Here is a 16,008-nt window from a genome sequence, read left to right on the forward strand (position 1 = left end):
AAAAAAATTTTTATCATTCAAATAATATTGATTTATCATGTTATCATAGAAAGAAAATTTTAGTGCTTTTTATCATATGGCAGATAAGTAATGACCAAAACAGCCACTAATTTCTATTCCCTAAATTACCAATTGTAGGGTTAAAAATATTGCTAAACTCATTGGATGTAAATTGAGTAATGTGCTTAAATTTGTGAAACATATCTTAGTAAACAAGATGAATGTTTTCTAAGGTTTCTTTTATACCTACATTTTAGTTTTTAGTCACATGTTATACACAACACAGTTAATTTCACATAGAAAATAATTCCTAAAATACAGTACACAGTTATAGCACAGCACATTATATTTTTAGTATATAAAACAGAAAATATTTCTAATGCATACATTACTATGAATTTGTGAAGTTAGGATATGGATTTTGGTTAAAATATTAATTTTTTGTTTTTTTTTCAACCCTACAGAAACAGTATATTTTTGTTTATCGAGCTTTAATGGAGCATGCTCAGTTTGGTGACACTGAGATAGAGATGAGACACTTAAGGGATCATTATGCATTACTGAAAGGAAAAACAAGCATATCTGAAAGTACAGGATTAGAGTTGGAATTCAAAGTAAGGAAGCAACAATGATCTGTATTTTACATTGTCTATGTGTGTCCTGTCAGTTTCTAAAGTTGTATCCTTATATATTATTTTTCAAATGTAGAATGAGAGATTGTAGAAAATAATTTGAGATTAATCTACTAGTTTCTGGAAATTTTTTCTCAATAAATACTTATAGAAAATTTTCAATTATTCACTCAGTGCATGTAATTGTGACTTTAAGTTGGAATTAAGCTAGAATGTCATAACTTTTTTTTATACGTTTATTATGAAACTGAACTAAACATGAAAAATATCTGTGGAATTTGTGTTGTTGTTTTTACTCCCTACCTAGAAACTTGGAGATGTGATTGAAGATCCCAAGACTTTATGTGTTGGAACAATGGATATTAATGTGAACAAGAATAGATATAATTTTATCATACCTTGTAAGTTTGTAACATCTGTTTAGAAATGATTAATTTTTCTTGTACAGCACATTTTTATTAAGAATTTATCTTACTCTTAAAAAGTTTTCTGTAGAAAGAATTTAAATATTGGGTAAAATAATTAATAATTTGTTTAAACTAAATATTCTGAACTATAAATGTGTTCTAATCATATAAAATGATACCTTTATGAGTAACAACTTTTATTTTATTTTCTTGCTTTAGGAATGTCAGCATTTGTTGAAGCTTTCATAATATGTTAAAACAGTATTGACTTGTATTTAAATAAAATGTTTTGCAGGTTAAATGATGATTATAAAGCTGATTTTTTATTTGTTTTACATATATTTAATGATGTTCAATATTTGTTGCAGATGATACAAATCGTGTAATACTTCCCCCAAGTGCTTCCAAAGACCACTGTACTTACATCAATGCATCTTTCATTGAGGTGAGAATTAATGTTCTTTTTGCTTTGTCTAACCATATGTTATTACATTTAAAATTTCAATTGTAATCAGTTTTTATTTTTAAGTAAAGTTAACGGACTGTTTGATTAGAAATGTGTAGTATCCGTTATTACCATGTAAACTATCATAGTCACAGACCTGAAGCTTTTAGTAACAACTTAAGGTTTCTATAATACTTTTGTCTACCCCTAGGGCTATGATCGATCTTTATCCTTCATTGTTACTCAGGATCCTTTAGAAAATACACAAACTGATTTCTGGAGGATGATTAAAGAACATAACATTAAAGTTGTTGTGGTTCTGTCAGACGTAGGAGAAGGACAGGTACTTTAAGTAATTTAAATAATTTAATAAATAACATATTGAAATAAAACCTAATTATTGAAACTGTTTTACCAATTATTTTTTCTATGAAGAACAGAAAATATATATATATATATAAAGTGTGTATAACTAGATGTTAACCCAAGACTAAATTTTTTATTATTATTAAACTTATACACTTGGTTTATTGACTCTTCAAGTGGTTAGTATTGAAAACTTTATACTTGTCTTAATGAACCATATACTGTGTACTGTACATTTTCAGCTACAAAAACCAGGAAAAAAGATACTAAAGACACTAATTAAATAGTCAATATATTTTTAATGACCAACTAATTTGTTATACTTATTTATTGTTGTTGTTATTTTTCAGACAAACTGTCCACATTACTGGCCATCTGAAGAAAAAGAGTATGATTACATCAAAGTTACATTCCAGATAGAAGTAAAAACAGATTTATTCATCCAAAGAAAATTTCTCGTAACAAATACCAAGGTAAAATATACCTCAACAGGTTTTTGATTTTTACCATGATTTTGATAAACATGAATTTTTGGTTTTTGTTTATTCGCTCTAAAAACTTTACTTATATGATAATTGTAAGCTAAGTCAAAACTTTTCTTTTTTGTGTTTTATCTCATTATTAAAGTTTTAGTGAAAGTAAAAAAAGAGTGTGTAATAATATTTCAACCACATTATATCTGCTGTGTTTAGTTCTGATAAGGACTTTTGCCCAATACCAGTGCTCTTCATTCTTGGCTGAGATGCAATAGATATAGTTGTGGTTAAGACAACTTCATATTGACAAATTTCTTCACAATAACTGTGTGAGAATGAACTGGATAAAGTTGAGAAAGTATAATTTGATTTATGTCACAACAAATCAGAATTATGGTAAGCATTGTTAACACTGTATTTTATTTTTTACACTATATTGATTAAAATTTTCTTGGATTAACCTGCTCATCCAGAAGAACTAGAAGACTGGAAGTTAGTGACAATTATTGTAAATGAAACATCAAAATTTCACAGTAATCTATCAATATTCAGTGCTCATAATTGTTCCAACATTCAGGCTAGTTCATGATTTCACCACAGGAAACATTTCTGCATGTTATTTTGTTTATATCTATTACTACTAAAACATGTTTCAATTTTATATCTATAAACTAAGTTGTGTACAAGGTTTTAATGTTTTGAAATCTAAATGTGGGTATGTCAAGATGTGAATTTCACAACTTTTTACAGAGTTGCATTTCAAATTTAATTAAACTATTTTCAGTCTTTACTTGCCTGCATCATGTGATCTTGTTCAATCTGAATTGCCTCTTTTCCCATCAAACTTATGTGATGTCCTGAATTTAAATTAATTATTCATTTATAGTATATATAATACTTAGGCATAGTCTAGTTTTATAACCTCCAATCTTGGTTTATGGAGATATAAATCAGAAAGTCAAACACGCTTGTTGCACCATTCTGTAATATACTGTCTTTCAGGTAATATTGAAAATTCTCTCCTGTATTTGATTTTGGATTATTTATAACCAACAGAAAGAAAAGGTTTTAATTTATTGATTTTCCTAATAAGAGGAACTCATTCCAACAACAGTGTGTGAATTATTTTAAGGAAGTTATACCTCAGTTAGAAAGATGGTTAAGTTATAAGTATAGGATATTGTATGCTTTGTATGTGTTATTATTTTGTGCTCTTAATTGCTTGCATACTTGAAACAGGTAAAATTTATTTTATGTACTTTTACCATTTTTACAAACAATGTAGGGTTAAGTTTCATCAGGCTTCTGAGAGAAAAAAAAACAACCAAAAAGCCCTATATAAATACAAAATTTCTTTTTTTTTTTATGTATATATTTATTTATTGTTATAATAATAAGTAAAATGTAATATAGAAAGTTATTAAGCTATGTAATAAAACATAAAGGTAAAAAGTTAAAAAATTTCTCTGTGGAGTCTGCATATGTCCTACATAATACCATAACTTGAACTGAGCATTTCCCATGTTCTTTACAGCTTGTTAGATGGTTTTGTACTTAGACATAATTCAAAGCTCAGTAGGATTGAATAATAATAGATGTTTATGAGCCTTATGCTGTTTAGTATAAATGGTCGTCATTTTCTGTTACAGTTTGAGGTCATTCTAGAAAGAAAAAATGGATAATTTAAATCTGTATTTGTATGTGGTGATAGCAAGGTTGATCAAATGGACAGAATTCTCATACCATTAGTGTTGAGGAAATAACAGATAAAGTGTATTTACTGAAACAAACTTGATTCATTTAAAAGGTTCTATAGATCATGTAAATGAAATTTGAAAACTGGAATATAAAAAAAGTTTTGTTAGGTTTAACATGAAAATCATCCTGTACTTAGACTAGTTAGAGTCTGAGTCATGTAATTTCACAGAATATTTTTTAATAAGAACACGTAATTAAAACACTGATTTTTGATGTGTAGGAAATACTTTTAATTATTGCTTAAAGTTTGCCAAATTTCATGAATGTGCACTTACTACATTAAAAGATAGTATACATAGCTTCATATGATTACCTGGTAGTTACAAGGCTAGTTAAATTAACTGAGCCCATATGGGAAGAATTAAATGAATGGTAATCAATTGGATTATGGTAATATTTTTTGTTTTATTTGCAAAAGCCTAAACAGAAGATCATTTTCTCATCATAAAAACAGAAAATAGGTTTTAGAATTAAGGTTAGCCAATTAAAAATACTGTTTTTCCCTTCATTGTAGTTAAATACTCATAATGTGTAAACTGTTAAGACACCATTTTGTGTTGTTGATTTCTTATTTGTTTGTGTGTGTTTAATATAGTAAACCAATCTTAACTTTTTTTTTTTTATAATTTTAACAGAATAATGACAACCATATTGTGACTCATTATCAATATCTGAAATGGTCAGATTCAGGTAATTCAAGTGCAGTGCCAGAAAACACTTTAAACCTTGTAGAGTTGATAGAAGAAGTACAGTTAACTCAAAATTTGGATGCTAACAATAGTCCCATTACAGTACATTGCAGGTAAGGTTTAAAATGATATGTCAGCATGTTTAGTTATTAACTATTGAAATTATAGCTGTATTGAATAAAATATTATAATGATGTTCCATTTCTTTACAAGTTGTATGCAGCATTTAAAAATGTGACATACATCAAAGAACAGGTTATTGCTTGGAAAGGTTTTTCACTGATGGTTGAACAAAAGTAGTTTTAATATGGATAAATGTCACTAGTCTTTGCATTAACTCATTTTATTTCATCGAGATGTGTTCAATTGACAAAAAAATTGTATAACTTTAATTATATGACTTGTCTTTATGAACAAGCTTTTATTTGCACTTTTTGGGTTTTTTTTTATTCCACAAAAAATCTCAAAATGAAATATATATTTTATTATTGTTATGAATATGCTAAATTTCATAATAGCTGATTTTTTTTGGTCCATAAAATAATGTGTGCAAAGTAATAAGTCAAGGAATGACTTAAGATTTATTATTTAGAAGTATTATTAGATACAACTTGCTGTTTTATCTCTTATAAACTAATAACTTTTATGCATGTATAAAAGTAGTATGCATTATGATAAAGTAATTGTGTACTTTATTTGATATAAAACAGTAAGTTTACACAATATTTCTGATACCAGTATGTTTCTTTGAATAATCTTTATCAATTCTTATAGGATAATATTTGATTATGAAAACTTTTAAGCTAGTTGAAAAACCATTGCTGTGTAAGTTGTCCTTGTTTTTGTTGTTTTTTTGTAGTTATAAATGTATTACACCAGGTTTTAAATAATTACATTTTAAAATATTATTTCAGTGGATATTAATTAATAATTTGAATGTAATTTTGAAAGTTATGTAATATCATTTCTAATATTTTACTTAGAAAATAAAGAGAAAAAACAAATATTACCACACTGAAGAAATAACTAATGTTTGTTGCTTTCAGTGGTGGAGGAGACAAGAGTAGCATCTATGTCACTTTAAGTGTGCTCATTCAACAGTTGAAATTAGAAGGAAGAGTTGACGTCTTCCAAGCTGCACGTCACACCCGTTCTCAGCGTCAGTGTATGCTCCAAACAATAGTGAGTGCCAGTTATTATATGAAACTATCTAATTGTATATTTGTATTTTCTTTTTTATACAAAAGTGTAGTTATAATGAAAAACAAATTTTATTTTTTTAATTGCATTTGAAATGATACCATTGAATAATGTATTCAAATTGTATAATTAAGTTTCTATAATATATGTACATGCATATCTTTGTGTAGTTTAGCTTCAGCTAAAGTGATCTTTTCTGTAAGTTATCAAAGTATAAAATGCCAGGGTTCCTGAAATTCTTGTGGGAATATGCTTTTATGCTCAGAAGATGCTTATGACATCTCACTGATTTCAGCAGAAATGTAGTTATGCAGTATATGAGCTATTAGTAACATTACATATTTACATTATTATTATTATTCTTAGCTGGTTTTTGAGAAGCTTCTTAAAAGCCTTTATTTTATTTTTATTTTTCATGACAAATTTTGCATTTTTTTCTTGCCATATTTAATTAGTTTTGTGCAAATTTTTATCCCTTCATATACAGAAAACAGAAAATTCTTTCAGAGAATAATCATTATATAAGTGAGCTCAGTACTGTTTTGCATTGAAACATGAGGTATTCTGTGCAGATATTATGCTGTGTGGCACTGAAACATGAGGCATTCTGTGCAGATGCTATGCTGTGTGGCACTGAAACATGAGGCATTCTGTGCAGGTGCTATGCTGTGTGGTACTGAAACATGAGGCATTCTGTGCAGGTGCTATGCTGTGTGGTACTGAAACATGAGGCATTCTGTGCAGGTGCTATGCTGTGTGGTACTGAAACATGAGGCATTCTGTGCAGGTGCTATGCTGTGTGGTACTGAAACATGAGGCATTCTGTGCAGGTGCTATGCTCTGTGGCACTGAAACATGAGGTATTCTGTGCAGATGCTATGCTGTGTGGCACTTAAAATTGAGGTATTCTGTGCAGATGCTATGCTGTGTGGCACTGAAAATTGAGGTATTCTGTGCAGATGCTATGCTGTGTGGCACTGAAACAATTTATAGCACCATAATCAATGTGTTTACCACTTCACTGACAATTCAGCAATGCTCTGTTACCATGGTAGATTTATGGTTTTAGAAATATGTTGCAGCTCTATATTATGGAGGATATGCTCATGGTGATATTGTCAAACAATACAAAGGACACAGTGTTTCAAAAAGCAGAGTGATCTTAAGCTCAAAAACCCATTGCTTCATAACTGGGTTTTTTCTTGGTACTGTTAACAAGTTAATAATTGCATGGTAAATATGATGAAGTATTATGAGACAAATCTCTAAATTAGTATCTTTTTTAATGAGAAGGATAACCTAAAAAGCTCAGATTACAGCAGTTTCATTTAACTATGTACCATCTTTGTTACATTTTCCAATGTAAATTTAATGGTCTGGTTAGAAGTCTGTATATAATAGAGAGTCTTGATGATGAGAAACCTACTTGAAATAAAAATGTATCTCAGAACAGCTGATATATGGGTATTAACACATTTATTGATAAGGAGAGAACAACCTAGGAAGGTCGAAACATTATTCTCTCCTTATCAATAAAAGTTTTAATACCCATACCAGCCATTCTGAGATCCAAAGTAGCAAGTCTGAAAAGTTTATCGAATATATGAACTAAGATTAACTCTGTTTTTTTCTGCAGTAGCTTATTATGTTGGAAATTGGGGTTTTGAGAAATAGTGTAATCATGGCCAGCAGATTGAGCATTTTATTATAATGAAAAATATAGTTTCAAAGGCACTTTGGGTCCTGGCATTGTGATATATCCTCATTATATTAACACTACACTAAATATGTGGACCATATTAAAATCAGACATAATTCCCTATTCCTTACTTATGCAATGTTGCATTTATCTAACAGTTTATGTATTTAAACATTAAATAAAATTTTGTTTAGTAGCTAAGCAATTTAATTGATTAAAGGATATTATGTATTGTGTATGCCAAAGGATTAATTAAAATTGAAATTAAGTTAATATTTTTAAATAATCAACTAATCAAAATTATGGAGAGAGCCAACCACACTTTATAAGAATGATTTGTGTATGCTAATGCAGTGGTTTGTCACTATAAATGCAAGTTGTAGCACCATTGTCATGAGTAACAAATATGTACACAATGTTGGTGCAACAGGTAACTGACAAGAAGAATAAGTTTTCATTGTTTCTAAAGAATAAGCAATGCAGTTGTGCAGTTTGTGTATATGATACCTTTTCATGTACAAAGTTTAGGATTAAAAAGTAATTTACCTTATATCATTGTACCTAAAATTTAAAGACACGGTTTCCTCTGACTTATCGTTTGTTTTTGCCACTTTGTAAATATTTTTGAGAAAAGATTTGAAGTAAGTTTTAAAACTTAATTCTAACTATATTTCAATGCTTTTAACTAAGAAATGTAATAAATATTTTCTGAGATTTATTTATTGTTATTCATGAAGAAAAATTTTTAAAACATATATTTGTTTTTCCATTACTTTGAAGAATGTTTGCCTGTAAACAACCCATTTTTTGACTTTTTTTAGAATATTTCTGTCCATCTCAAAGCATGACTATTTCTGCTAAAAACTTGTCACTCCTTGAAAATATATTAATCTTTCCTTCATTTTAAAGCAATTCCCTTAGTCTTTATACAGACCTTGGTTGTCACCTAGTTATGGTTCAACAAAATAATTTGGTCATTTACAACAAAACATAGCTTTGATAAAAGCTGTAAAAAAAGCTTTAATATGATTAGATGGAGCAAAACATAGACTGTCATATCATAGCAGAGTGAATACACTGCACAACAAAATTTTTGCTTATTGAACACTGTTGGGTGTTCCTTATAAATTTTTGGCTGCTGATCACAAAAAATCACATCCAGATTTGCCCATCATGTATCGTTTCATCGAAATCTTCAGTTTCACCAAGACATTGCTACAATGGAAAAACGATATTAGGGCAACTGGAATCCATCAATGCTTGCTGACTACTGTTGGACACTGCAACGTGATGCACAGTATATTGAATACAAACGAAAATCAGGAGCAAAACACTTTTAATTATGTTGAAATTAATAGCATATCAGAAACATAAACGCAATTAAGTACGTTATTGCCGGTAAACAGTTAACTGTCTATTTCTCAGAGTTCCTATGTGATGAAGCAAAACCAAAACTATATTTGTGGATATCCACCAGGTACCTGTCACAATCGGCAAAAACTTTTCAAAAAATAGTTGTGCAGTGATATACAAGTTTAAGAGTTTTTGCTTTCTGTAAATGTCTATTTTGTTTGCAAATTAGAGGGATTGACTAGTTAAGAAAGAAAACTATTACAGGTTTAACTAATGTGCAATATTAGTAGAGGTTTTCTCATCATCAGGCATTAACTTACTTAAACACAAGAATACATACATATAAGATATAGATCATAAAGGTCACATAACTGGAGGTTGCTTAAGGCTTAGTAAAGATATCTTAATGTTTAGTTTTTTATTTGAAATGAATATTTTTAATTTTTTTATAGATATAGCTTTTGTGAGTTGTGGAGGTTGCTTAAGGCTTAGTAAAGACATCTTAATGTTTAGTTTTTTATTTGAAATGAATGTTTTTAATTTTTTTCTACAGATATAGCTTTTGTGAGTTGTGGTGTTTATAAACATGAGTTGCTTTTATTTTGTTTTCACCAAGTGAAATCAAATCATCATCAGATCAAATAAGCTTATTGAAGTTATTTGATAAGTGAGTATGGTAGACAACTGTGGTGAGTCAGGCCTTTATTGAATATGATTTTTATGTTTATCTTATGCAAACAATGTAGATAAACAAGTTAGCTGATTGACTGTTTAATTATTTTTATTTTTAATTGTGATGTATTTTGAATAAAACTATTACCATTATTGATGATAGTAAAATTTGATAAATTATAAATATTAAATAATTAAACATTATATTTAATTTGCACAAGATCAGTGGGGGATTACTGCATACTTAAAAAAAAAAAAAAAAGGGAACTGTGTGGCCATCTGATGAAATTAGCAATTCATTTTCCATGCAATTCCCTCAGTGTGAATTCCTGCACATGTTGAGTGGACCTCCCAAAGAAGGTTCTGTACTTTCAGTTTACCTCCTCTGGGACCTAAACATTCACCCATGTGTTCCCCATCCTGTTGATTGAGGGGTTTGACCCTAGCACACCATGTTGGTCTTAAATTTCTGAAGACAAAAGGTCTTAGGGTTGCCCCCCAGAGTCAATTGGCTGATCTGCTTGGGCTAGGGTCAACTGAGTACCAGCATTAGGCATTCTCAACAAGTGTTATGGACATTGTGTCTGATGCTGATGTTTGGGTATAGTGCTCACAAAACCCTAGCATTGCTACAGTGTCCTTGTTTGACATTGTAGTACATCCTTTCATAGGGCTCCATGGTGGGTGGGGTCAGTGGGCACCAAAATGTTCCTTCTTTATTATAGATCCTCCAAATTAAAATAGTGAAAAAACAGACCATAGGTAAATAACCACATCTTGAAGATTCTGAATAGCAATCTTCAACACCTATACCCTCATTTTCTGATAGTACATTCTTTATCAGACATGTCTTTAGGAAAAATGTTTCACTTTTTTATTCAGAAGGGACTAGAGTAGCTTGCTGGCTTTCCAAAATCAGTCAAAAAGTTACATTTTAGGGACATCTTGGTGGAAACACCCACCCCAAAACATAGTGAGCTCCTCTCACATTCAAAGGCTATTGGGGATATACACATTGAAGTTACTCTCCATACTAATTTGAATTCATCAAAAAAGAGTTATTGTTGAGAGGGATTTAAATAACATCCCCAAGTCAAAGATCCTTACTGGTTTCTCCTCCCAAGGAGTTTCTGCAGTGAGGCATATATCCACTCACAAAGATGGAATTATGATGCCAACCGGTGTCCTAATTTTGATGTTCACATCACCATGTCCACCTGCTACCATCAAAGCAGGTTATATAAATTGAAAAGTATGGCCATATATTCCAAACCCTCTCAGATGTTTGCAGTTTGGTCACTCAGAAACATTGTGCCATGGTTCCTTGACATGTGCTTGTTGTGGTGGCAAGGACTGTGATGCTTGTGAGTGCAAAATGGACCCTCATTGTATTAATTGTAGTGACTCTCATCCATCTTATTTTGTTTGTGCCCTAGATGGGTGGAAGAAAAAGAGGTACAGCATTTGAAAATAGTTCACAACATTTCTTCCCCTAAAGCTCAAAAGTTACTGTCCACCACTCCATCTCTGACATATGCTGCTGCACTCCTGTTCACTGCTACAGAGGGACTGCAGACAGATCTTTCCGTGCCTCTGAAAAAATCATTTTCAAGCCACGTGAAAAGTCCTTTTGCCCTTTATGGTCAAGAAAGTTGATGAGTCAATGTCAACACCCATCTCTGTCCTTACCATTCCTTCCAGCAGATCCCCAAATCCACTCTTTTGTTTGGGGTTCAAGCATTTCCTTGCATCCATCTTCTTCTCCAGCCCCAAGATGCAGAATGACTATTTGCTCATGTCCTCAGTCACTGGAATCATCTTCTAATGACAAAGACCTGCCCACTCGACCCAGGGCAGGTTCCATGGAAGTAAAAGTGATAGCATTGATACTGTGGAACTGTTTGTTCTCTTTACCTGTCTCCTTGAGAGACCTATGATCAATCAGACTTTGATGCTCTCATTGAACAGTTGCTTTCTCCTTTTTAATCCTGGGGGACTTTAATTAACATAATCCCCTTTGGGGAATAACTGATAGTAAGTTACTGATTGGATCACAACCTTTCTTCAATACTGGTGTCTATGCTTACTTTCATGGACCTACTGCTATTGATCTTCCTGTCTTCTCCCCTTCACTTTTCAAGGAAGGTTGACAGTAACCTACGGGTCAGTAATCATTTTCCTGTCATTTTGAGAAAAAGTGGCCATGGTCAATGCCACTCAACCCACGTGCTCTCTTTCACTGTTCTCTCGGAACTTGATCCTGTCATCGTCTGCATAACAGCAGTGACTGACTGTATTATCCAGGCAGCTGCTCAGTGTATTCTTAATACATTTTCCACATGTATCCTCATCCACAGTGGAATCCTACCTGCTACATGGCATGGAAGGCTCAAAAACAAGTATGGAATACTTTTTGTAGGTGTCCCACACTTTAAGACTGCATCACTTTTCAGCGGGCTCGTGCAGTGCTTAGCTGGTAAGACGCTAAAGCCAAAAAGAATCTTGGATTAAGTTCACACCCAGCATCTCTTTAACCACGTGTTCCAAAGTCATATTGAACATGATTGTGAAGGTCAGTGGGCAGTATAATTCTGTCCTACTATTGATCTTGCTCTCTGATGGCTAAAAAGTTGCTGATTCCCAGGGCATTGATGATACTCTAGCCAAAATCTTTTGCCAAGTATCTAGCACTTCTGCTTCATCCTCCACCTTCTTAGCCATCAAGATTTGGGTAGAGCAAACTGCATTTTTCCTTTTGAGTTGATCATCTCTATGACTATGATCACCCCTTTATACTGGTGGAACTCAAACTTGCTCTTCATCAGTCTAGCAGTACATCAGTTGGACCAGATCATATTCATTACAAGATACTGCACCATTCCTCTCTCCAGCTTCTCTTGCTATTCTTCTGGTTGTTTTTAACTGGATCTTGCAGGAGAACATTCTTTTTGTGCTTGATGCTGGGCTATTGCCCTCTTTTTTCCCTAAGCCTGAGATAGATACCAAGATTTCTTCATATCCATTTACTTTGACTAGCTGTCTCTGTATGGTCTTGGAAAGGATGGGTAATGCTGGTCTTGTTTGGGTCCTTGAATCAAAACAATCTCTTCTCACACACCCAGTGTGGTTTCATTAGCAGTGCTCCATCATGGACCACCTGATTTTACTTGAAACATCAATCATAGAAGCCTTTTTCAAATGACATCTTGTGTCAGTATTCTTTGACCTAGAGAAGGCTTTCAATACTGTGGGGAGGAATGGCATTTTCTGAGACCTCTACTCATATGGGTTGCAGGCATGGCCATTTGCCCATTTTATTAAAATGTTTTTAATTGGAAGGTGATAACAAGTTTATTGTGGGTTCGACACTTTCACGTTCTCTCCGATAGGAAGTTGGAGTTACTTAGAGCTGTGTCTTGAATGTTACACTTTTTAGTATACAGATTAATTCTATCTTTGAGGGCAATTCCCCCCTACCATTGCAAATAGGCTCTATACCAACAATTTCCACATCTTGCATCATTCGTTGAATATGAGGTTTATTGACCAGCAGCTACAGACTGCCCTCAGTCATTTACTGAAGTGGACCACAGCAAATGGTTTTAACTTTTCTTTCTCCAAAACCATTTGCATGCACTTTTGCTACCAAACTGGACATTCACCCCAATCCTGAACTCCATGTTGTTAAAGTTGTGCTTCCTGTGGTCCCGAGGCAAAGTTGTTGGGGTTTGTCTTTGACTGTGAGCTGACCTTTATACCACACGTCAAGCAGCTATGAGTCAAGTGTACAAGGGTGCTGAACATCTTCCATGTCCTTTCTTCCACATCTTGGGGGAGTGGTTCAATGTTCTATGTTAAATATCTATCATGCCTTCATTCAATCAAAACTGAACTATAAATCTCAGGTTTTTGGCTCTCCCAGGACTTTAGCCTTGAGGATGGTAGACCCTGTTCATCATCAGGGGCTTTGGTTCTACCTGGGTGCTTCCCACACTTTCCCAGTCAAGAGTTTGTACACAGAGTCTTATGAATCTCCTCTACATCTATGCCAGTTGCAACTGTCTTTATTACATGCTGCAAAACTTACAACACCATCCCACCTGGGATTGTGTTTTCCTTCCTCAGTGGGCCATGCTTTTTCAGAACAGACAATCTGCCATTGTTTCTTTTGGCCTTCATATCCTGGCACAGTTAGATGAATTGGGTCTGTCCTTGGATAACACTACTATATCCACTGGTCAGCCCATCCCACTGTGGCTTTTTTACCATCCCCAAGTGTGACCTTTATTTGGGTCAACTGAGAAAGGCAGATACTCCCGATTGGAAGTATTGTCTTCTATTTACTGAACATCTTTAGAACCATCCTTCCATTCTCATTTATATGGATGGTTTGAAATTAGGTGACTATGTGGGTTTTGCCATGGTTTGTTGTGGTTTAGTGGTTGCACACAGAATCCCCTCTACAGTTTCTGTGTTCACTGATAAACCGTACACAATTTCTCTTGCACTGTATCACATAGAGACTAAGCAGTACTCGAATTGTACTATTTATATTGACTCACTTTACTTTCTGTTGGCCCTGGAATTGCTTCACATTAATTCTCACCCCATTCTCACTGACTAGCTCATTTCTCTACTTCTTCTGGATACCACGCCATGTTGGTATTTGCAGGAACAAGCTTACAGACACTGCAACTAAATCTGTCTGCTCTGGCATTATCACTCCAATGCCTGTTCCATGCATGTATTGTGGTCTTGTATTCAAGGCTCAGCTCTGTGCCAGCTGGCAGCAGACTTGAAGTGAGCATTGTGATAATTAACATTTCCACATAAAATCCTCTATTGGACATTGGCTGTCTTGTTTCCATAAGGATCGGAAAAGGGAAGTTTTCCTAACTAGACTACGTATTGGTCACAGTCTATTAACTCATTTACTTTTATAAGGGACTGAAGCACCAATGTGTAGTTTGTGTGGCATTCAAATCACAATAGTCCACATCTTTCTGTTTTGCCTTCATTACGACTCTGCACAATGCTACTATTTTAGACAAGTTTTGGTGACACTATCCACCTGACAAATGTTTTTAATTTTTCAAGGGCCATTGGCCTTTTTAACACTATATAAGTTTTTAATTCAAAAATCAGACTTTGTTTTGTTTTAACATGATTCCTTTTTACAAATTTTAATAATTTTAGATAGCCTAATTGCTTTCAGCCATGAAGTGCCAACCAACCAATTCCATGTGATAAATGTTCAAGTTATCTTTAAAAAAAATATTTTGTGTGTCAAAATATTTTTTCTATCAGAAAAATGTTCTAATAATATGCATAAATGGCAACCTTCAAATGATGTTTTTCATACAAAACAAAGGGTAATTTGAAAGTAAAATAAAAAGTAATCTAGGTTCCAATACCATGATAGAATATTTCAGGAGTTCAAAAACTTATGAAACTAGTATAACCTTAGTTTCTATCATTTTTTAGATTAATCAATTGGTAAACACCACTAATTACCTAAATCTTATGATAATGCAGAAACAAGGAATGGAATTAAACTGGAAACTTTTATTAAATTACAACTTTAATTTCTATGTTCAACTTTATGCATGGTTGAAATAATATCAATCATTACAAATGCTACTGCCATTGTAACCTTTGAAATCTAGATTACATTATCTTGTATACATTGTGAACTGGTATCTGACTGAGCATTCATCTTGTTTGAAATGCTGTGCACACAAACAAAACTCAACATTCACTTCTGAGATGATGGGCTGGAATAACAATGATGCCATTTTTTTTTGCAAGCAGAATATTTTACACTGAGTTATTAGGAATTAATCACACTATCATTCATATTTAAAATTTTGATGAAACTCACAGAATAAAAATGTAAATTTATTTTATGTTATTGTTTGGTGACATTTTAACATGACTAAAATTCTAAAAAATTACTTTGCACAGTGAGCAGTATAAGTAACTCAGAGCTTTGGCTCTTAGTGTAAGAAAAAGTGCAACACAGTTAACCTTTTTATAAAAAATACTCCATGAAGTAATTTGTACTGATATATTAACTTTTTCTGTCACTGGGTGTGGGTAATTTTCTTGTATTACATATTCAAAAGTAGCCATTTTTATTAATATACATTCCATTTTTAGGGGAACATTTCAAAATTTCTTAATTCAATAAATATCAGAGTCTCAGAGTGATACTTTGCAACTCTGCACTTTTATTGTACTGGAACACTGGTTTAGGTTGATCAGCATGTATTTATCCTAACTGCTTCCTGTAAGTTGTTTAGACATGTAGG

The 16,008-nt window shown here is 32.5% G+C and overlaps 1 protein-coding gene and 1 long non-coding RNA gene across 7 annotated transcripts in view; one reads left to right on the top strand and one right to left on the bottom strand.

The window, feature by feature from the left end:
- The window catches only part of LOC143223218 (tyrosine-protein phosphatase 69D-like), a 337,627-nt gene that overhangs the window by 313,581 nt on the left and 8,038 nt on the right, over window positions 1–16,008 (top strand). For all 5 annotated transcript variants that reach the window (XM_076450864.1, XM_076450865.1, XM_076450868.1 and 2 more), the window contains 7 exons: window positions 465–614; window positions 940–1,033; window positions 1,408–1,484; window positions 1,696–1,827; window positions 2,201–2,323; window positions 4,720–4,886; window positions 5,820–5,955. In XM_076450864.1, the coding sequence (XP_076306979.1) occupies window positions 465–614; window positions 940–1,033; window positions 1,408–1,484; window positions 1,696–1,827; window positions 2,201–2,323; window positions 4,720–4,886; window positions 5,820–5,955 (879 nt within the window). The remainder of the gene's footprint in view (window positions 1–464; window positions 615–939; window positions 1,034–1,407; window positions 1,485–1,695; window positions 1,828–2,200; window positions 2,324–4,719; window positions 4,887–5,819; window positions 5,956–16,008) is intronic.
- The window catches only part of LOC143223221 (uncharacterized), a 47,438-nt gene that overhangs the window by 16,682 nt on the left and 14,748 nt on the right, over window positions 1–16,008 (bottom strand). The window lies entirely within an intron of this gene.

The sequence above is a fragment of the Tachypleus tridentatus genome, chromosome 8 (assembly GCF_004210375.1).
Source record: "Tachypleus tridentatus isolate NWPU-2018 chromosome 8, ASM421037v1, whole genome shotgun sequence".
Lineage (NCBI taxonomy): Eukaryota > Metazoa > Arthropoda > Merostomata > Xiphosura > Limulidae > Tachypleus > Tachypleus tridentatus.